General features: G+C 55.4%; 1 protein-coding gene, 1 long non-coding RNA gene and 1 pseudogene across 5 annotated transcripts; 1 reads left to right on the top strand and 2 right to left on the bottom strand.

Moving 5' to 3' along the window:
- Positions 1–1201: 1201 nt before the first annotated feature.
- WASHC1 (WASH complex subunit 1) lies at positions 1202–15947 on the top strand. 2 transcript variants are annotated; one of them, XM_075994181.1, is made up of 12 exons: positions 1249–1264; positions 2938–3024; positions 6654–6807; positions 10776–10887; positions 11061–11207; positions 11337–11473; positions 11722–11857; positions 11980–12181; positions 12264–12425; positions 13134–13292; positions 13994–14062; positions 14215–15947. In XM_075994181.1, the coding sequence occupies exons 3-12, from the start codon at positions 6659–6661 to the stop codon at positions 14352–14354; spliced, it is 1413 nt and encodes a 470-aa protein (XP_075850296.1). In that variant the 5' UTR covers positions 1249–1264; positions 2938–3024; positions 6654–6658; the 3' UTR covers positions 14355–15947. The 2 variants fall into 2 exon arrangements, with proteins under 2 accessions (XP_075850295.1, XP_075850296.1); XM_075994180.1 differs by lacking the exon at positions 2938–3024 and having other exon boundaries at positions 1202–1264.
- Positions 8500–8969, bottom strand: LOC142861916 (large ribosomal subunit protein uL23 pseudogene; annotated as a pseudogene).
- On the bottom strand, positions 14940–20009 carry LOC142861917 (uncharacterized). 3 transcript variants are annotated; one of them, XR_012913025.1, is made up of 4 exons: positions 19590–20009; positions 16835–17454; positions 16270–16352; positions 14940–15297 (listed from the first exon to the last, which is right to left on the bottom strand). It is a non-coding gene; the product is annotated as an uncharacterized LOC142861917 (long non-coding RNA). The 3 variants fall into 3 exon arrangements; XR_012913024.1 differs by having other exon boundaries at positions 16270–16347; XR_012913026.1 differs by having other exon boundaries at positions 16270–16347; positions 19831–20009.
- Positions 20010–21718: the final 1709 nt, after the last annotated feature.

The raw sequence follows: 21718 nt of genomic DNA, 5'->3' as shown, positions 1-21718 counted from the left end.
TAACTATTTTTAGGGTCTTTTTTCCTTTCTTTTTACCAGCTTTTTTTTTTTTTTTTTTTTTGAAGCAGAGTCTCGCTTTGTTGCCCAGGCTAGAGTGAGTGCCATGGCATAAGCCTAGCTCACAGCAACCTCAAACTCCTGGGCTCAAGCAATCCTGCTGCCTCAGCCTCCCGAGTAGCTGGGACTGCAGGCATGCGCCATCATGCCCGGCTAATTTTTTTCTATATATATTAGTTGGCCAATTAATTTCTTTCTATTTATAGTAGAGACGGGGTCTCGCTCTTGCTCAGGCTGGTTTCGAACTCCTGACCTCAGCAATCCGCCCGCCTCGGCCTCCCAGAGTGCTAGGATTACAGGCGTGAGCCACCGCGCCCGGCCTTTACCAGCTTTTTATTAGCTTTTTTTGGTGTGTGTGGCGAAATATACATAACACGAAAATGACCATTTGAACCATTTTCTTTTTTTTCTTTTTCTTTTTTTTTTTTTTTAGATCTAGCACTGAGCATTGAATGAACCATTTTAAAGTGTCCATTTAGCGGCATAAAGTCCGTACCATCGCCGTCATCCATCTCCGGAGTGTTTCATCCTCTTAAACTCTGAGCGCCCTAAACACCCCTGCGCAGCTCCCGCCCCGCTTCCCGCCCAGGTAGCGACGCCTCCACTCTGAATGTGACCTTCCAGGTGCCGCAGGTGAGTGGCATCACAGGACGTCTGTCCTTTGCGTCCGGCTGCCCGATATCCCCCATAAAGGGGCTGGGCGGGAACTCTGGACCGGGAGAGCCCCGCCGGGGTACAGGCGGGAGGGCGCGGCGCGGGAAGCGACTGGAGCAGCGCCGTGCGGGTGGCGGGAGGGGCGGGCTCCGCACCTGAGCGGGGCGTCCTGCTCCGGGACACCTGCGGGGCGCGGGCCGCCCTCGAGGGCCCAGGGCGGGGACAGCCGAGGTGTGAGCCTGAGGGGACGCAGAGGGGGGACAGGGGCGTGGGAGGAGGGTCTGCAGCGCTGGGGGAGCGCGTGGGGGCGGCCTGCAGGTCGGAAGAAAAGAGATCGGGCCGCGCGGACGGTGGAAACTCGGAGGCGGCGGGGGCAACTCTGCTCCGGGCGGCGACTCGGCGCGACCGGGCAGCGCTCGGGGTCAGCGGGTTCGGCGACGCGCGGGGGAGTCCCGGACAGGCGGCGCTAGGACCCGGCGGCGCGGGCGGCGCGGCGGCGGGGGCGCGCGTGCGTGCGCGCGCAGGGGAGGAGCGGCGCCGCGGCCGGCTGCAGGTGGGGTTGGGGGGCGCGCGGCGTCGGGGGGCGGGCTGGCAGCGGGCGGGCCCGGAGGGGCTGGGGGGTGCGGTGGCGGCGAGGGCCCGGCGCGCCCCTTCCTGGGCGGGAGGCCGGGCGCGGAGCCGTACCCGCGGCCGCGGCCCGCACGGGGACGGAGCGCGCGAGCGGGCGCCCGCAGAGGCGCCTGGGCCTGCAGGCCCGGCCCGGCTGCGCTTCCGCCTGCGGCCGGACCTCGCTGCGCCGGCGGGTGCGTCGTCGTGCTGCTTCGCTGCCGGTCTCCCCGGCCCCAGCTGCCCGCGCGGCGAGGCCGAAGCCGGCTGGGCGCGGGGACCGCGGGCGCCAGGCCCCGCTCCCTCCCTCGCCGCCGCCCGGACGGTCACGCGCCTCCCCTCCCTCTGGGCTGAACCCAGTCCTCGCCCGGGCCTTTTGCAGCTCCCCTCGCTACTGAGCGGGCCGCCGGCCCCTTTTAGCGGACCCCACGTGGGCTGCTTAAGCCCTGCTTGGTGCCTGGTGGCCCACAGCTGAGGCTCCCAAACTTGGGGTGTCGGAATGGTTTGCAGGAGGGGTGCCCTGCACTTCCGAAACTGTAAACCGCATCTTGAGAGAGGGGCATGGTGTAGTTCATTCTTCTGGGAGCTTACATGGTTCTTACCAGATTCTCTAAGGCAGCGCTGTCCTATAAACTATTATGAGATACATGATATATATATATATATATATATATATATATATATATATATATATATATATATATATATATATATATACACATATATATATGTGTGTATATATGTGTATATGTATGTATGTATATATATATATGTATATATATATATATAATGTTTCTCAATTAAAAGAATCTGGAAGAAATCTCGAACATGGCATAGATGCCAGAAAAGCACCCTTATTAAAGAATATGTATTTGTGGAATCCATTAAAAAGTAACAAAAATGGATGAGCAGGAAATATCACAGACCTAGAGTGAGTTGCAGTCATAACTTACGGAACTGAAGCCTTAGGGTTTCTAAAACTCCCTAATAGAAGACTACTGTTGATAAAATTTTCAGCTTTTTTTCAACTAAATCCCCTGTGTCTTGTCAAGTATTTATTGTGTATTTCCAGTAAATAAGAGGTTATGCATCATCTGTTTAGATGAGCACCAAAGACTTTTCCAAAGATAATTGTCAAGTAACATCTTCGTGTCTGGGTTTTCTCATTCATAAAAATAGATCATAATACACAACTCCAAGCTTTGTTGTGAAGATAAACAATTGGGGTAGGCCGGGCGCGGTGGCTCACGCCTGTAATCCTAGCTCTTGGGAGGCCGAGGCGGGCGGATTGCTCAAGGTCAGGAGTTCAAAACCAGCCTGAGCAAGAGCGAGACCCCGTCTCTACTATAAAAATAGAAAGAAATTAATTGGCCAACTGATATATATATAAAAAAAAAAAAAAATTAGCCGGGCATGGTGGCGCATGCCTGTAGTCCCAGCTACTCGGGAGGCTGAGGCAGAAGGATCGCTTAAGCCCAGGAGTTTGAGGTTGCTGTGAGCTAGGCTGACGCCATGGCACTCACTCTAGCCTGGACAACAAACCGAGACTCTGTCTCAAAAAAAAAAAAAAAAACAATTGGGGTGATGTCTGCTAAAGTAATGAAAGTGTTTCCCACACAGGAGGGGCTCAGCTCGTGTGAGATCCCCTGTTCTTCCCTTAACGTGGAAAACGTCTAGTCTAGGTTTACCTAAGGACGGAGTATCAGGGTAAGGTGTCTTATAATTGGTAGTAATAACAAAATTTTTGGACTCTTTCAGATTTGCTTTTCTAATGTATAAAAACAATAAAATGTACCGATAAATAACACACCCTCCGAATTCAAACAAGATAGGTTCAGCACTGGGCTTGATCACAAAGTAGTGTTTAGATGTTGACAAAAATGTTATTTGGTCTCTTCAATTCCATTTCCTTATCTAAAATTGGGGATGATGATAAATTGACATATTAAGAATTAGGCTGGGTGCGGTGGCTTCATGCCTGTAATCCTAGCACTGTGGGAGGCTGATGTGGGTGGATCATTTGAGCTCAGGTGTTTGAGACCAGCCTGAGCAAGAGACAGACCCTGTCTCTACTAAAAAAAAAAAGAAAGAAAGAAATTAATTGGCCAACTAATTAGCTGGGCATGGTGGCGCATGCCTGTAGTCCCAGCTACTCGGGAGGCTGAGGCAGAAGGATTGCTTGGGCCCAGGAGTTTGGGGTTGCTGTGAGCTAGGCTGACGCCATGGCACTCTAGTGGGGGCAACAAGAGTTGAGACTCTGTCTCAAAAAAAGAATTAAATGAGATGATTCTTGAGAAAGAGTTAGAATGGTTCTAACATATATAGGTATTATTAGCTAATATTAGTAATTAGTAGTAACATTGTAGCATAATAAAATACTATTTGCTGAAGGAGGGACAATAAGATTATCTTCATGATAATCATTTAAGCACTATCAAATGTAGGAAGGAAGAGGCAATAAAGTTATAATGTTATGATTAATTTTGATGATTAGGCCAGAATCCATCTAGGATGTCTCCTGCTTGAAAAGTGGAACAGAGACTCATGTCTTTAGAATCACAGGAGACTGATCACTTCTTGGCTTTTTGGCTAAGATCAAGGGTGGAATCACAGAGGAAGGAAGGAGGGAAGGAAGGAAGGGAGGAAGAGAGGGAGGGAGGAAGAGAGGGAGGGAGGAAGAGAGGGAGGGAGGAAGGGGGAAGGGGGAAAGAAAGAGAAAGGTAAAATTAGTAATACATTATAACCCAAAGGATATCTTATCTTTTTTCCTAAGTCTTTGAAATTTGGTGTGAATTTTACACTTAAAATACATCTCGATTGGGACTAGCCACATTCTAAGTGGCAGTAGCCATGTGTAGCAGGTGGCTACCGTATTGGATAGCACAGGTCTAAGGATTTCATTCCTGGCTCAAGGCCAGGTTCCTAGCCATGGTATTCAGTGTTTCTCACAAACTGGCCTGTCTTTATCATTCTTTTTCTTAATACTTCCCCAAGCACGATTGTACCCTCACACTCAAGACCCCTTGCCCTTCCCACACACACCTTTGTTCAAGCTGTTCCTTTTACCTGGAATTTTCTCTGCACCCGTCTCCCTGGGCCTGGTAGAGAGATACAGATTCTGCTAAGAGGCTCTTCCTGACTCCCCTAACCCCAGAAGAGATTCACCATTCCTTAGCTCTGTATTCCTGGCTGGATTGGAGCAACTGTCACTAAGGTTTCATTGTTTCTGAGGGATGTCCCTGGCTAGCATGGTGTCTTCTTCATCTTTGTTGCAGTCCTGTCCTGCACCTAATAGATGATCAGAAGACATTTGCAGGTAGAAAGGGTAAGCCACTTATCAGCTGTATTCAGCCTCTTCTTTTTCTTTTTTCTTTTTTTAAATAGAGACAGGGTCTTGCTCTGTTTCCCAGGAAGAATACAGTGGCATCATAGCTCACTGCAGCCTCAAACTCCTGGGTTCAAGTGATCCTTCTGCCTCAGCCTCCCAAATAGCTGGGACTACAGGTGTATGCTACCACGCTTGGCTAATTTTTCTTATTTTTTGTGGGGATGGGATCTTGCTATGTTTCCCAGCTGGTCTCAAACTCCTGGCCTAAAGCAAACCTCCTGCTTCTGCTTCGGCCCCCTAAGTGCTGGGATAATAGCCTTGAGCCGTGCCTGGCCAAGTCTCTTAGCTCTTGAACAGGCTTTCTACTTCCTTGTTTAGGAGACCTGTGACCTCCCACATGTGCCTGCACAAACACATTCAGATGTGGCAACTAACAAGGAATTCATCTCCAGATGTGGGGAGAAAGTTTCTTCTATCTTTACCTGCCTCCAGATCTTACAGCTGGGAGGCCCAAGGCACAGACTAAGTCAGGAATGGCAGCAGATCTGCATCAGTATAAATACAAAGGAAGGCAGGGGAAAGAAAGTTCCTAAAAGGTATATGGTCTCAGTGGGTCAGGTGCCGGAGGTGGTTAAGGACCAGTTGGCCATGTTTTGGTTATTTGACAGGAGGGAAGAGAAGTGGGGAGGGGAGGAGTAACTCTTGGGCCCTGATGAGCATTCAGGGCAGGTGCAGGTCTGGGATGCTGAGGGTGTCCCGCCTGGGAGCGTGAGTGCAGAGGAGGAACTGGCTGCTGGAGAGAGAGCTGAAGAGCAGAATGGTCATCTCAGAGCACGGAAAGTGCTGGCCTCGGAGGGTAGGAGAGACCAGGAAGGTAGAAGGATGGGCTGGAGAAGCCAGCAGGAGGAACAGGAGTAGGCTCCAGCTTGGTGAACATGTTGGTGTGATATATTCGTCTAATATATATACCTTATTATCTTTGGGAATAACCAGTTCTTAGCAGTGTCACTTCTCAGTCCAGAGAATGGGAAATGGAAAGAATCAGAGATTTAGAGAGGGCAAGCAACTTACCCAAGGTCACACAGCACTTTAAGCTCAAATGAAGCCTCCTAGGCCCTTCCTGCCATACTTAGCCAGCCCCACCCACACCTCCAGTGCAACCAAGGGTCCCAGTGTGGTGCCTGGGGAGCAGGTCTGGGTACGGTGCCAGGCCTCACTAATGTGTTGCTCATGGTCTTCTGGTGAGGCACCGTGATTAGGCCTAATTATAGGGGCCTGATCCCTTAATCCCCTGCCTGGCCTGAGTCCTGCCAATCAAATCAGCGCCATGTGCAGGCGATTGCTGCTGTAATGGCATCAGGGAGGCGAGTTAATTAGATCCGAGATAAACAGACTGCCCTGGCCTTGCAAAACCCTTCCTGTCCTCCGCCCCCACGTGCACCCTCTCCCTCCTGGCCCTTAGCTCCAGCCTGTCTGAGCAGAGCCGGGACATTCCATTAGTTGGAGTCACTGGCCACCGCCTAGAATGTGTCAGGAGCAGGCCCCGAGTTCCTGGGGGTTCCAGTGGGAAGACCCAAGTGTGCACATTTTCTGTGCTTTTCCAGATCCGGCACCATTTGGCGGTTGATTCAGGCAGTGCCCTCCCCTTCCCCCAACCATCCCTCACTTGCAGCCTCTTCTTCACTCTGCGCCCAGGGTTTCTTTCCTGTTCCTCTACATGTGGGGAGTTGAACCCATGTATGGACAGGGTGCCTGCAGATACCATGCGCCTTTTAGGGAGACAGGAAATGTTGCCCCTTCTCTGAACTATGGTCCCTACCAGCTCCCGGTCCCTGGTCCTGCCCTCTCCCTCCCTCATGCCCTCCACAGGCATCAGCTGCCTCCTGCCTCCTGGGAGCTCCTGGGCCCACCAATGCTCTGTCCCCTGTGCAGGCGGGTGGCATGAGGGCTGTGCTGTGCGGGTGGTGGGAGCGTGGGGTGGTCCTGATGCTCTGTGTCCCCCACACAGGCACCATGACTCCCGTGAGGACCCAGCACTGCTTGGCAGGTCAGACATACGCGGTGCCCCTGATCCAGCCGGACCTGCGGAGGGAAGAGGCCATCCAGCAGGTGGCGGACGCCCTGCAGTACCTCCAAAAGGTCTCCGCAGACATCTTTAGCAGGTAGGTGCTGCCCCCTCCCCCACCATCCCAGGAACACACCCTCTGGGAGCAGCCCCTTTGGTGGTTCTTGGTCCTGGGGGCCCCAGCTGGCTTCCCTGTGCAGGAGGGGTCCAAGGCAGGAGCCCAGCGCGGAAGGTTTTCTCCTGGGTGCCCGGGAGCTCTCGTGGTGGAGGGTGACAGCCGGTTGGGCCAGGGCTCATGCACGCATGGCCAGGTCGAAGGAAAGAATGTCCCCACTGGGCAACGTCTCCTCCAGAGTCTCACTCGCCCCATCTGGTCTGGCTTGGTTCTCACGTCTACCCAGAATCAATTCCTGGGCTGGGGGATGCGACACCACGATTGGCTTAGACCTGGGCGCTGCCTCAGCCCTGGCTGTCGCCCCCTGAAGCACAGGGACTGAGCCTGAGGGAGAGGGGGTTCCCCCAAGGAGAGGGGGGCCATTCCTGAACAAGCCATAGGAGGTGCTGGGAGGAGAACTGCGCCTGCGCACAGGGCCGGGGCTCCTGGAGGAGGGCAGGGTGGGAAGGTGGCCGTGCAGCTCACCTGGAGGAGTCAGGACATGGGGCACAGGCTGGGCGAGAAGCCCGGATGTGGCCTGGAACACGGGGTGTCATGGGCTGCTTCTGTACGGGGAGCACAGACGTGCCGCCTGTCCCTCACGCTCGGCTCCTTCACTGCAGAACAAGGTGTGCACAGCTCACCTTGGTGTCCCTGTGGGCCTGGCTTCCCTCTGGGGTTTGCCCTCGAGTTCCTCCACGCCTCCAGGGCAGGGAGGGTAGTGTGTCGAGGAGTGAGAAGTTGGGTTAAGTGACTGAGGGCCCGTGGGGGTTTCCTAACAAGACAGGACTTTGAGCTTGACTCAGGGATCGTAGGCAGCCACGGCCCTTGCACAGGGAGGTGATGAGACAGGAGTTCTGGGAGGGCTCGTCGGGCAGCCGTCACAGCATGGACATGATGGGGAGGGCAGTTTCCAGGGAAGCTATCGCTGTAGTCGGGATGTGAAAGGGATGAGGTCCCAGTTCAGGGCCAGGCTGGCAGTCAGGCAGGGTTCAGTGAGATATTGCAAAGGAAACCGGACACGGTGACAGATTGGGGACAGGATGGAGGAGGGGAAGAGTCAGCGAAGGGCAGTGCGGCGGAAGACCGACACCCATCCTTGTCCCCTGGAACTGCTGCTAAACCAGGTTCCCTCTGCCCTCTGTGCCCACATGTGATTGTTTAAACCTAAAGCAGCCTCACGTTCCTTGTTTGGGAATTCCGGCTCGTCACTGCTGCCCCTCCTCCTTGGTTCTGTCCTGCGCCCGTCCGCCCTCCCCCGCCTGATGTGCCCAGCTTCCTACTCAGGCTTGGCTGAACTGGACGGGCCCTGCCGGCGCCCACGTGCAGGGCTGGGATCAGTGCTCTCCCCGGCGGCCGTGGGGTTGCTGTGCTGCGTCTGGTGTGATTTGTCCCGTGTGTACCCGCCTCCAGCGCCACAGCCCGTCTCCTGCACAGGGTTTGTTAGGAGCCGGCAGGTCCTTGCCGACCAGGGGCGCCGTGTTGTGGGTTCCTCCTGGCACCAGTCTTGTAACCTGCCAGGAACAGAAATGCTGCGACCCGAGCACAGCGCTGGGCCCCGAGACTCGCCTCTTCCTTTTTCTTTTTTTAAGTTGAAAAGATACACATATTTAGAATTAGCCAGTTGGACTCAGTTTAGATGATCCCAGCTTTGTTGGCAACATCCAAAATATCATAATTGGCAGCCAGGTGAACGTATGCCTTCTCTCCATCAGGCTGGATCAGGGCGTTGCCCTTGGCCCCATCAATGTCCTAGGGCTTCACAGCCTGTTTGATCTGGTGCTTATTGGCTTTGATGTCCACAATGAATACAAGTGTGCTGTTGTCCTCTATCTTCTTCATGGCAGACTCAGTGGTCTGAGTCGGGGGATCTTGATGATGGCATAGTGGTCAAGCTTGTTTCTCCTGGGGGCAGTCTTCCGAGGATCTGTGGGCTGCCTCCCGAGCTACAGTGTCTTTGGCTGCTGGAAGGTGGGTGATGTACGGATATTCTTTGTTTTGTGGCTGTGGACGCCTTTTAGCACTGCCTTCTTGGCCTTCAAAACCTTTGCTTTGGCTTCGGCTTTGGGAGGCGCAGGAGCTTCCTTCTTTGCCTTCGGCGCCATCTTGTGCAAAGGATTGCCTCTTCCTTTTGTAAGAGCTGACGGATTGCCAGGCTCATTGCTGAGCTTGCTGTTTGCCACTTTGAGCCATCGGCCCTTCTCTCCTGGATGGCAGCACCGGACAGAGCAGCCACGGTCCGTCTCCAGTCCCCGTGTCCTGCCCTGTCCCCTGTGGACCTTGAGTGGAGTGTGCAGGGGACCAGAGAAGGTCGCTTCAGCACCCGGGGTCAGAATGTGTCTGCCTTGGGCACTGGGCTGCACTAACACAGCTCGTCCCTGTTGGGAGAGACAGAGCCCGAGCTCTGTCGGAAGCCTCCTCTGGCGGAAGGAAGCGGTGCCCTCCCCGTCCACCTGCAAGGAGAGCCGTGCTGCGGTGGGGCCTGCCTGTGGTCCCACCCTGCCCCCTTGCTGTGCCCCGCACAGGAGGGGCCAGGAGAATCAGGGCAGGTTTCTCAGGGCGTGGAGACCCTGGATTGTGAAAAAGGCTGACCGGTGGGTTTTCTGGAGGCTGGGACCTTCTGGAGTTGGTGAGTGGCTCAGGCAGGTTCCTGACTGTGCATTTCACCCGTAGCGAGATCACAGTGGTCCCTCGTCCTGGGGTCTCTGAACCTGGAGACAGTGGGGCCCCTCTGTGACCCCACCTCACCCTCCTACCTTTCCCGGGCAACCACACTTGAGCCTCTGCCCCTCATTTCTTGAGCCTCTCACATGCTCACTCTCGAAGTGGGGGCTCAGTGCCCGCTGTGAATGTGGAGCACGGTTATCGTGGCCAAGGGCTGGGGCTCCTGGGGGTAGGGGAGCTACGGGCTGATTGGGAGGAGGACAGCAGGGCACTTATGAGTCAGAGATCACTTTGTAGTGAGAAGAACCTTGCTGTGGCTGAACGATGTGGAAAAGTGTGTGGTCGTGCGCCTGTAAGTGGTAGACACTTGGACCTCGGTCATTCCTTAGCTCTGGAGTGAGCCCCTACCATGTGCCAGGCACCGTCCCAGGCTCTGGGAATGCAGCAGGGGACAAAACCCAGCCCTGACCCCCTGGACTGGAGCACATCAGGCAAGAGATGCGCCGTGTCCAGCGGCACCTTCGAGAAAAGCACAGCCAGTGTGGGGTTGGGACATGGCAGGTGCATCTCCAGATTCTAGGTCACAGTGAGGAGGGGACTCAGTGACGTGCAGGAGCCAGCCACATGGATGTGTGCACCACGGAGTCCACTGTATGCAGAGGCCACGAAACGGACGTGCTTTGCACGTGCAGGGAATAGCAGGTGTCTGGTGTCCTGGAGCCCACCCTTGTCCAGGGAGAGTGGGAGCAGGTGAGCAGCCAGACCAGAAAGAGCCCGTGCACATTTGTCACATGCAGGGCACATCCTGGTCCACAGGTCTAGGGTCTGAACTCAGGTGGTGGCACTTAGGCCCAGCCGTGCCCGTCTCTGGCCTCTCTGAACTACAGTGTCGTCTGCAGGGGCAGCTCTGTCTCCTTCCCGTGGTCGTGAGGTGTGTGGAAATGCGGTGCCAGCTGTGAGCGGCTGTGTACCCGCCTGTGAGCAGTTAGGGCTCTCTGTGTGCGCCTGCCTGATGGCGGTGCAGGTGCCAGCTCGGGCCCAGGGTGCTTTCCATCCCTTCCGAGAGCCCAGTGCGGTTAACTCCAGACTCTCCAGGTCAGATTTTCCCTGTAGAAGTCGCATGGGCAGCACTGACTTAAGAGCCCTTGGCCAAGCCCCTGGGCTGGCAGGGCTGCTGTCAGGAGAGGCGCGCCGGTGGCTGCCGGGGTCGGGAGCAGCCCCAGACTCTGGGCTCTCCTCTGTGGCAGGATCTCCCAGCGAGTGGAGGTGAGCCGGAGCCAGCTGCAGGCCATTGGAAAGAGGGTCTCCTTGGCCCAGGCCAAGATTGAGAAGATCAAGGGCAGCAAGAAGGCCATCAAGGTAGCCCGAGTGGCACTGTGTGTGTGGCTGGTGGGCAGCGCCTCCCTCTGCCGTGTCTGAGGTTGCCCAGGTCCCTGCCCCTGCTGGCCAGCCAGACCTCGGGCTTTCCTGCCACCCAACCCTCGGCTGTCTGGAGCCTCTCGGGTCCCTCAGGCTGGCCCCTGCGTCCACAGGTGTTCTCCAGCGCTAAGTACCCGGCCCCAGAGCACCTGCAGGAACACAGCTCCATCTTCACGGGCGCCCAGGACCCTGGCCTGCAGAGACGCCCCCGCCACAGGATCCAGAGCAAGCACCGCCCCCTGGATGGGCGGGCCCTGCAGGTGAGGCCACCCTGGCACTGGCCGCCTGCTCAGAGGCTGGGGAGGGGCTCAGGGCCCACTGGGGGTTCTGTCCTCCAAGAGGGGTGGGCACTGACCTCTCCACCCCTCTGTCACCCCTGCCGTCCCCAGGAGAAGCTGCAGTACTTCCCGGTGTGCGTTAGCATCACGCCGCAGCCCGAGGACGCCGCCGAGGAGGGGCTGGGGGCTCTTCCCAGCAACATCAGCTCCGTCAGCTCCTTGCTGCTCTTCAACACCACTGAGAACCTGTATGGCCAGAGGGTGGCAGGGCCACGGGGTCTTGGGGGAGGCCTGCCTGCCTTAGGGGGGACCCCAGGGGTGGCAGACTTCGGCTGGCAGGAGCATGAGGCTGGTAGCCAGGAACTGACTGTGGGGTTTGGCTCGGGAGACCTGGGAATCCCAGCGCACACTGTGTCCCGAGGAAGTGAGAGACGTATGTGCAGACCACAGGCCTGGGACAGACGATGGCCTGCCTGCCCCCACCCCGCCACTGTAGGTACAAGAAGTATGTCCTCCTGGATCCCCTGGCTGGTGCTGTCACAAAGACCCATGTGATGCTGGGGACAGAGACGGAGGAGAAGCTGTTCGATGCCCCCCTGTCTATCAGCAAGAGAGAGCAGCTGGAGCAGCAGGTAGGGAGGGAGGCGGGGGCTGCCCAGGCTGTATCCCACCCAGCTCCGTGGCTGTGCACGAGGCCCACTGGCTGCCCCTGTGGTCCCTGTCACTACTCACATGCTCCCACCTAACTCTGCAGGTCCCAGAGAACTACTTCTATGTGCCAGACCTGGGCCAGGTGCCGGAGATCGACGTCCCGTCCTACCTGCCTGACCTGCCCGGCATCGCGGATGACCTCACGTACAGCGCTGACCTGGGCCCTGGCATTGCCCCCTCTGCCCCCGGCACCATTCCAGAACTGCCCACCTTCCACACAGAGGTAGCTGAGCCTTTCAAGCCAGGTGAGCTGGGTGCTGGGAGGGAGCTCCCTGCTTGGCCACTGTCTTCCCTCGGGACCTCACACTTTCTCACCTTCCCTTTCAGACCTAGAGAATGGGGTGCTATCCGTACCCCCACCACCTCCACCACCACCACCGCCTCCCCCAGCTCCTGCAGCGCTGGTCAGTGCCCCTGTACCCCAGACCATGGCCCCTGCAGGCCAAGGTGCCAGGGAGGATGACAGCGGCAGCAGCGTGTCCCCTTCAGGTGGGAGCAGTGCGGGGGGTGGGGGGGGCGCCCTGTCTCATTTGAGCATTCCTGAGGGAGCTTCTCTAAGTGGTCTTCAATCCTAGATTTTCAGAATAGTCCTCATCTCAAATATAGTGTTCCACTGGGTTCATAAAATAGTGGTTTTCAAACTGTAGAGCTCTGGAATTCTGATCTCCAGAACTGAGGGGCTCTGGGTTAACCCCCCGTCCCCAGTTAAAACAATGGAAGAAAGGAGTCTGCTAAAAAAAATTAGAAAACTACAGCAACAAAACATTCAGTGTCCCTGAAATTACAAAATTTCAGGTTTAACGGCGTACCTCCCAGGCTGTGTCAGCATCCAGAAACGGCACAGAGACGCTGTGCAGGCTCCCGTGTCGAGTAGACAGTGTCAGCACGTGGGGAACTCACAGGGCCCCTCTACAGGGTGGCACCTGGTCACGGAGGTGGACGGGGCAGGGAGTGCCTGCACACAGCACTCCTGAGCTCGGGCGGCTGCAGACGTCAATGTCCAGGCCCCATGTGGTCTCTGAAGGCCTGGCTGCACCACCCGCTTCCTCTTTCAAAAGGAGGTGCCTCCCCCACAGCCAGGCTCTTGAGGTGACAACTCAGGACTGTGGCTTCACCCCCACCTGCAGGCTGGGTGAGGCCGTCCCACAGCCCGGCCCTGCCTGAGCAGCCCTTCCTCCTCGCACCTTCTCCCCTCAGCTCCGGTCCTGGGAGCGCCCAAGGAGGTGGCCGAGCCCTCCAGCGGCCGGGCCTCGCTGCTGGAGTCCATCCGCCAAGCTGGGGGCATCGGGAAGGCCAAGCTGCGCAGCGTCAAGGAGCGCAAGCTGGAGAAGAAGAAACAGAAGGAGCAGGAACAAGGTGAGGGGACCCCAGGGCCACTGCAGTAGGAGGGCTCCAAGCAAGACACCACCTTCCCTTCCCACACCACCCAAGTCCCTCAGGGTGCCCTGTCCCCCCTCCCCCCGGCTGAGGCTCACACCCCAGCTGCACGCCCGCCTCGTGCTTCCCCAGGGCATTTGCTGGAAGCCCTGGGTGGCCAAGGGCTCCTTCCTGGTTTGGGAGCCACTTAATGGTGCTTTCCTGTCTAAGCTCACCCAGCTGAAACTAGGATAAAAGAGAATCTTCTCAGATGCTGCAAGAGTTGTCCAAGGAAATGGTCAGGTATTTTAGAGACAGAGACCTGAGGGTGAGCTCAGTGCCACTTCTGTGAGCCTGCAGGGCTTGTCTGCTGTGAATCCCAAACACTGGCTTAGTGTGACACCTGGGTGCTCAGCAGCAGTGTCCCGGCAGCCTGGTCCTGCTGCTGATGTGCTCTGTGGCCCAGGCGGGTTGCCCAACCTCTCTGGGCCAGTTTCCTTCCCCATGCAGTATCTCCCTCGGTGGCCGTGAGAGTGCTCCTCAAATGTCACCTTTGTCTTATTAGTGCCCAGTGCTGGGTCCAGGGATGAAGCTCCAAGAGTTTGTGGTGAACATGGTGGCCGTGGAGGGCTGGGGGGTGTTTCGGGGACAGGGAACCAGGAGGGCCATGTCAGTGAACCCCCGACCTGCCTGTTTTGCAGTGAGAGCCACAAGCCAAGGTGGGGACCTGATGTCGGATCTCTTTAACAAGCTGGCCATGCGGCGCAAAGGTAGGAGCACAGCTGCCTCCCTGGGCCGGGCCTGGGATGTCTTGCACCTCCCATGTTCTCCTGCCTTTTCCTTCCTGTTTTTATGTCTCCAGGGGCCGGGTGAACTGGTGTCCCCCTCCCAGCTCCCTCACTCTCAGCCTTTGTCCTCCCAGGGATCTCCGGGAAAGGACCTGGATCAGGGGCCAGCGAGGGCCCAGGAGGCGCCTTTGCCCGAGTGTCAGACTCCATCCCGCCACTGCCTCCGCCTCAGCAGCCACAGGGAGAAGAGGACGAGGACGACTGGGAGTCGTAGGGGCATGCGTGATCCCTCCCCCTGGGCCTGGGTCCAGGGGGTTGCTGCCCTTGCGCAGAGGGGCCGGGACGGAGGCGGCCCCAGGTGTGTGCCTGGACCTTTTCAAGGACGGGGGCGCTGGCTGCAGGCCACAGGGCTGCCGGGGCACCACTGTGTGATTGCCCGCCACTCTTTCACCTGAGGGCTGTTGTCACTGAAGAGACTTGGAGAGACAAGAACACCATGGATCAATAAAACAGCGTGACCAGAGCTGGGCAGAAACCACCAGCGCACTTTTAATTAAGGGACAGGAGTCGCGCAGGCTGCACACATGTCCTCAGAGCCAGCGCTGTCCTCCCGCCCTGAGGGGGTCTCTGTGATGGGGCAGAACATCCTGGAGTACCAAGGCCCCTTTCTCTGGGGTCAGAGGCAGCTGTTGCAGACGGGAGGGAGAATATCTTCCCAGAGGAAAAAGCGTCTCAGTGACAGACATGGGGTCTCTAAATAGTCACGCTGAGAGGCGAACGACCCTTGGCATAATTGCTGATGTCAGGGTAGATAGAAGGTGTCTTCCCCTTTGCTCAAGTGGTTGTGAGGAGTGAGGTGGCTGGGGACATTCCGATCCCCTGGGCGGGAGGAGCCCTAGGCCTACTAGAGGCTGGAAATGGGAACTATTTTAAATTTAGAAGAGAGAGAGAAAGGGCAGACAGACTCGATTCCAGGGAGGGGGCTGCCCAGGGACCCCCTGTTTCTCCAGGATTAGCCAAGTTGTCTCCCATGGGCTCGTCCACCTGCCCCTGGGCCCTGGCAGCACACTGCACGCAACGCATCCCCTTCCCGGGCAGGCTCCCTGCAGGCCAGGCCCAAGCCACACACCATCTCCGGCAGCCCTGGTCGAGGAAGGGCCTGGCAGGGGCAGCGGTGTCCCTGTGCATCAGGAAGAGGCAGGCTTTTCCCGTTGAAACTGTGGGGACAGGACAGGGCAGTGAGAAACCAGACCTCAGGGTGGGGGAGGCTCCAGTCTACAATGAACAGAGTCCTAGGAAAGGTGTGGCCTAATTTCCCACCTACTCTCCAAGGGGCTAGATTGTGGCCAGGTGGCCCAGCAGGCCACTCTTCTCCCAGTGGGCGTGGGCCCGGTGCTGGTACTCATAGGAGGGGAAGAAACAGACCACCCCTCCAGGAACCACCTTGCACAGGTTACAGAGAATGCGACCTGCCTTGTCCATCTGAGGAAGGAAGACCAAGAGCCCCCTAGAGAGCAGGCTTGAAGTCCCCCTCATAAATGGCTTCTTAACCTTGGGGTTCACAACTGAGGACAGAGACCCACGGTGTGACTACAGCCAGGGAGGAGGACTTTGCCTAGTGGCTCCTCTGGGTGGGAATCAGAGTGGAACGTGCCACCCTCCCCCCACACCCCCAGCTGCTGCTTCTGGCCACTGACCGCCTTTCTGACTGACCTCCCAGTGCTAGCGCCCCAGAGATAAGACTTCCGGTTGCCACAGGGACGGCAACTCCCAGTGTCCTGATGGGCATGTTATGGCTTGTAAGATATTAATAAAAACCTACCAATCTGGATCAATAGAAGCCTTAAGGTGAAAAGGAACACTCAGACTAAGGATGCCTTGATGGTTTACAGTATCTTCTTCTTCCTGTCTCTGGACAGGGTATTGGAGGTGGGTAAGTGGGAGACGTCTCAGCACGGGTGTGTCCACCCTCTGCGTGCCCGAGAGCGCAGGCCTCGCCGCTCCACGGGAGAAGGGACGGGCTCCGGGATCGGGGCCTGCTCTGCTCACGCTGCCCAGCTCCAGGCTGAGGGGAACTTAGCCTGCCGGGGTCGGGGAGAGGAGACCGAGGCCTGGCCACTCTCCAGAGTCTCCATGCAGCGTGGCACTGCGTGGACATGACCCCAGCCCCTCCCTGAGATGACACTCACCAGGCGCTTGGCTGCACTCTCCAGCTGCGAGTTGTGATGGATCCGCTGCAGGCGTTCTTCTCGCTTCCTCCTCCGGATCTGCTCTGGTGAGGCAGCCATAGAGGAAACTCACGCGGGAAGCCCCCAGCCTTTCCCAAAGCATCTGGGGCTACTCAGCCCGCACCTGCGCACAGGACAGCTCCCCTTCCCCGCAACGGCAAGGCTGCTGCAGCCTCCCCTTCCCAGACCCTCGACCTCCGCAGGCTCCAGCCCCACTGCTCAGTCTGCAGCCTCCCTCCCAAAGCCACGTGCCCCCAATCACACTCATTCCTTAACTGAGTCTGCAGCCATGGAACCACGCTGCCGATGGCAATGACGTCACTCTCCTTTCCCAGGTGAGTAACAAATGGGAACCACAGCCCCTTGTCTGGAGGACGCCTATTGACATCAGCTGGAAACAGCACAGCACCATCAACTCAGGAAAGCTGAGGGAGACTGACGAGCCCCTCCCCCTCAAAGACGAACACATGCTCCCTGAGCCTTGGCGTCGCCCCAAAGTCACTGCCCTTTTTACCCCAGATCTCACCTGCAGTTGGTCCACCAGGTCCCTTTCTTCTTTCCACACAAACTGTGTCACCCAGTTCGGTTCTCCAGCAGGCTTGGGGTGTGCTTTCACTCTCTCAGCACATTACCCTGCATTTCATTTCCGCATACCTCTTACCACTACCTCACGAATTTTATTTATCTGTCTCTCGTACTGGGATATAAGCTACATTAATGGGTGGAGCTTGTCTGTCTTGTTCTTCCCTGGCCCCAGGACTCAGAACTAGGTGCTTCAGCACCTCGCAGGTGTTCAATAAAATTCTGATGCATGAATGAATGAATGAATAGCCAGCCAGATGTGGGGCCCGTAGTTGAGGTTTCTGTTCTTGGTGTGAGCAGAGGAGGTCCCATGACATGAATATCTAGTCCAATGGCCAGTTTGGCCAGTTCCTTAATAGTTTCAAACTGTTTTCAGTTGGCCTCACAACCACCCTGTGTTCTCAGTATTTTACTCAGCTCTGTTTTATAGATGAAGAAACTGATATTCAGAAAAGTTAAGTGACTTGCTGAGTGCTGGTCATTCGACAGGTGGTTCAACCTAGGACTGGTACCATATCTGCAGACTCCCAAGCTCCTGAGCTTTGTATTGCACCACTCTTCCTCCTACCAGGGCAAGCAGGAAGAAAAAGGACTTGGTCACCAAACTCTATGATGACAACAAGAAATAATACAGAAAAAAGTAATTATTTCAATTCCCTGGGGGAGGTCATGGTGGCTCTCATTATTCCAGAAGCAGCACAGGCTACATCATAGTCAGCGGTCCCTAATCTTTTTGGCACCAGGGACAGGCTTCATGGAAGACAATTTTTCCGTGGCCCGGGGTGTGGGAGAGGAGGTGGAGCTCAGGCCATGATGCCAGCACTAGGAAGCAGCTGTAAATACAGACAGATGGAGCTTTGCTCCTTGCCTGCAGCTCACGGCCTGATGTGTGGCCTGGTTCCTGAGTTTCATGGAAGACAAATTTTCCCATGGACAGAGAGGAGGCAGACAGAGGTGAGGGGGACAGGAGGCAGGGGAGGGAAAGGCAGTGCAATGGCGAGTGGCTGTGGCCTGGTTACTAATAGGCCACGGGCTGTACTGGTCTGCTGCCCCAGGGGTTGGGGACCACAAGACAGTGAAAGAAAGGTTTAGATAAATCTGAGAATGATGGATTCACTAAGCCCCATGATGGACATGTGTGACTTTCTCAGACCTCTTCAGGGTGGCTATGTGGAAGCACCATGACCTCCCACCCAAGTTCTCCTCGGAACTTGTGCTGCTCCACTGCTACGGCGCACACCAGCACGGCAGGTCTCATGCCCATTAAACTCAGTAAGATTTGTGAAAGCACTTCAGGTGCATGTGAGTTCTGAAAGTGTTCATTTCCTTCAGTCCCCCCAATCACTTGTTACTTGCTCATTCAGCATATTCTATTGCTATGGACCAAACTGTGTCCCCCCCAAATTCATGTGGTGAAGTCCTAACCCCCGATGTGACTGTATTTGGAGATAAAGCTTTTAAGGAGGTAGTTAAGGTTAAATGAAGTCATAAAAGTGCAGGTGGCTTTATAACGAGAGAAGGTAAAAGAGATCTGTGTCCACCATGTGAGGACACAGAAGGTGGCTGTCTGCAAGCCAAGAAGAGGCCTCATCAGGAACTGAGCACATTGATCTTGGAATTTCCATCCTCCAGGACCATGAGAAAATAAATTTTTGTCATTTAAGCCACCCAGTCTATGTTACTTTGTTATGGCAGCTCCAGCAGACTAGGCAGCTGTGTTGCAGGTACTGTAATACAGCTACGCTCCTAAAATGCTTTAACTTCACACACCTGGAAAACACCACCGTCCTCAAGAGAAAACCTTTCTGCACCTGCGGTTAATCCAGAGCCACGTCATGAGGCAGTGCCAACCATGCTCCACCAGCTGGGGGACAGCCTGGCCCGTGACACCTGCTTTCTTTTTTTTTTTTTTTTTTTTTTTGAGACAGAGTCTCACTTTGTTGTCCAGGCTAGAGTGAGTGCCGTGGCGTCAGCCTAGCTCACAGCAACCTCAAACTCCTGGGCTTGAGTGATCCTTCTGCCTCAGCCTCCCGAGTAGCTGGGACTACAGGCATGCGCCACCATGCCCAGCTAATTTTTTTTTTATATATATATCAGTTGGCCAATTAATTTCTTTCTATTTATAGTAGAGACGGGGTCTCGCTCTTGCTCAGGCTGGTTTTGAACTCCTGACCTTGAGCAATCCGCCCGCCTCGGCCTCCCAAGAGCTAGGATTACAGGCGTGAGCCACAGCGCCCGGCCGACACCCGCTTTCTTCCCTTGCTCTGCCCTGTCCCGCTGCCATCTCCACCCTCTGTGCTCTCACACTGTGTATGACCCACCCAGCTATTTATTTGTATTTAAGTTCATTGCTTTGACACTTCCGCCTGCAATCTGGTCCACTGCATTCATCCCAGTCCTCTTACTGGACCCTGTTCCGCCCTAACTCCCAGTTCTAAGGGCCAGCAGAACCGTAGAGCCGTTACCAGGATGAGCTCTAGGGTGAGGTTCTCAAATTTGGGATCCCAGCTGTGTCCTTACTTAAGTTAGTATCTCTAAGCCTCAGTTTCCCCATAGGTAAAACAGACATGGGTAACAGTGCTCACTCATGCTGTTGTACTGACCTCTAAATAAGACAATTTATGAAAAGTGCTTGCCATCGCTGGGCCAAGTTGAAGACCCTGACACGGGTCACCTGCTATCATATTAGTAACTCCTACCCGCCACTCCGGTTCATCTGCAGCTGTCGCCCTCATTGGCCGGCCCTTACCCCAGCATTGGTCTCTCGCCTGTCAATCACACTCTGGCCCGCCCCTCAGTTCCGGAACCTTTTCCCGCCATTCACTCCGCCTGTCCCTTGCACTCAGAGGTCCCGCGCGCACAGCCCGCTGGCGTGTCCACCAGTCTGTCCTTGCTCATCTCCATCTCCTCAGCTCTGCCACCACGAGGCACTGCGCTCACCGCTTCGCCAGCAGGACTGCCTGGCTGAGGCAAGGCTGGCGAGGAACCAGAGCCAATGTCGCCAAATTCTAAATCGCCGCTGCACTCAGACAACTTTAGCCCTCAAGAGAGCTGGTCGCGTTGCCACGCCCTCGCGCCGCTGCGCGTGCGCACTGTGGGTCGGGGTGGGTGCCGGCCGCCGCCGTGCTGGGGGGGCGTGGTTTGCGGCCGCTCTGCGCCATTGCGCTTGCGCGGCGGCCTCAGGGCCGGACTTTGTGTGGCGTTTACAATGGCGGACTAAGGGGTCTTTGAAGGGTGTGGTCAGGCATCTTTATCAAAACTACTAGGCTTAGTCCCCTCCTCCCTCTGCCTTCGGGTCGTATCCCCTGAGGTCTGATCCTCCGCCAATTAGCGCAAAAATTCCAAAGTGCTGGACAGTTGCTTCCCTTGATCCAACTGGCTGATTTTTACCGAACACCACCAGGCAAAACCTGCCTTCTGGTCCCGGTCTTTATCTGGGTCTGTTATTTAAATTGTAAAGCCGATGGTGCCTGCCCTGCGCACCTCAATATCTTTGCCACGTGGAGCTTTGGAGTAAGTGAAAGCACTTCTTACACGATGTGTTTATGGAGGTGCTTTTGCTCTGGGCCAGGAACGACCCTGCACAGGTCCAGGAAGCTAAAACAGCTGCCTTGTGCTAGGCGGCTCCCCTTCCAATTAGGAGGACAAAACTCATCACCTTCACCTCCCTGGATTTGGTTTGTCCTTTGTTCTTGGGGAGAATTGGGCTAGATGGCCCTCAAGAACTTTTCTGAAAGCATGGTTCTGTGAAATGATCAATGGGAGCATTTTGTGCTAAATGCTCCCTGAACTGACTTTGGTACTTGCTTTGACTTCCCAGCAAGGTCAGGGGATGTTAGGGAGAATTACTGGGATTTGAAGGAAAGGCGTTTAAGGAGAAAAGCCAGCTTTATAAGCTGTCTGTAAGCTTGGAGTTGCCATCTATGAACCCTTATGTAGGTGCCCTATGTAGGTGGAATGTTTTTTTCTGTTTTCTTTTCTTTTTTTTTTTTTTTGAGACGGAGTCTTGCTCTGCTGCCATCCAAGGTTCAGCTCCCTGTAGGACTCTATTTGTTCAACTATCCAGAAACTCTCTGAACCCTGTCTTTATGGGTCTTATATGGAGACTTCATTGGATAGGCATGATTGCCAACCGTGTAGAAATGTGATTGGACAGAAAGGGTGTGAACCGTTTATTAGTATTTCCCCACTCAGTCAATACTAATAGACTGAGTGGGGAAACCTAGCAAGGCCTGTCCATAGATTCTTCTTGGCTTCTCAGTGCAGCTTTCCTTCTTCCAGGGTATGGGGCAGGGACCCTGTCTAGAATGAGGGCTTTTTTTTTTTTTAGACAGAATCTCATTCTGTTGCCTGGGCTAGAGTGCTGTGGCCTCAGCCTAGCTCACAGCAACCTCAAACTCTTGGGCTCAAGCGATCCTACTGCCTCAGCCTCCCGAGTAGCTGGCACTACAGGCATGTGCCACCATGCCCAACAAATTTTTCTATATATGTTTAGTTGTCCAGCTAATTTCTTTTTTCTTTTCTTTTTTTTTTTTTACTAGAGACGGGGTCTTGGTCTTACTCAGGCTGGTCTTGAACTCCTGAGCACAACTCCTCCTCCTGCCTTGGCCTCCCAGCATGCTAGGATTATAGGAGCCACCTCACCTGGCCTAGAATGAGGATCTTATGACCCACAAGCATATTAGAGTCCTGTGTTGGGCTGATGAAATGAGGACAGAAGAAGGTTAAAGAGAGAGATTGTTTCCTGAGGCTTGCTTCTGGGGCGAAAAGTGCCCCAACATTATAACAAAAGACTGTAACAAGGTCTATGGTAGTTACGAGCCAACAA

Source organism: Microcebus murinus, chromosome 18 (genome assembly GCF_040939455.1).
Source record: "Microcebus murinus isolate Inina chromosome 18, M.murinus_Inina_mat1.0, whole genome shotgun sequence".
Lineage (NCBI taxonomy): Eukaryota > Metazoa > Chordata > Mammalia > Primates > Cheirogaleidae > Microcebus > Microcebus murinus.
The sequence above is the reverse complement of the archived record's forward strand: the minus strand, read 5'-3'. Positions and strand labels throughout refer to the sequence as shown.

Bases quoted from the DNA above. Each gene is read 5' to 3' on its own strand.
- WASHC1 (XM_075994180.1), top strand. From the start codon at position 6,659: ATGACTCCCGTGAGGACCCAGCACTGCTTGGCAGGTCAGACATACGCG. The intron at 10,888-11,060 runs GTAGCCCGAGTG...CTGCGTCCACAG, and splicing joins GCAGCAAGAAGGCCATCAAG to GTGTTCTCCAGCGCTAAGTA. The intron at 12,426-13,133 runs GTGGGAGCAGTG...TTCTCCCCTCAG, and splicing joins CAGCAGCGTGTCCCCTTCAG to CTCCGGTCCTGGGAGCGCCC.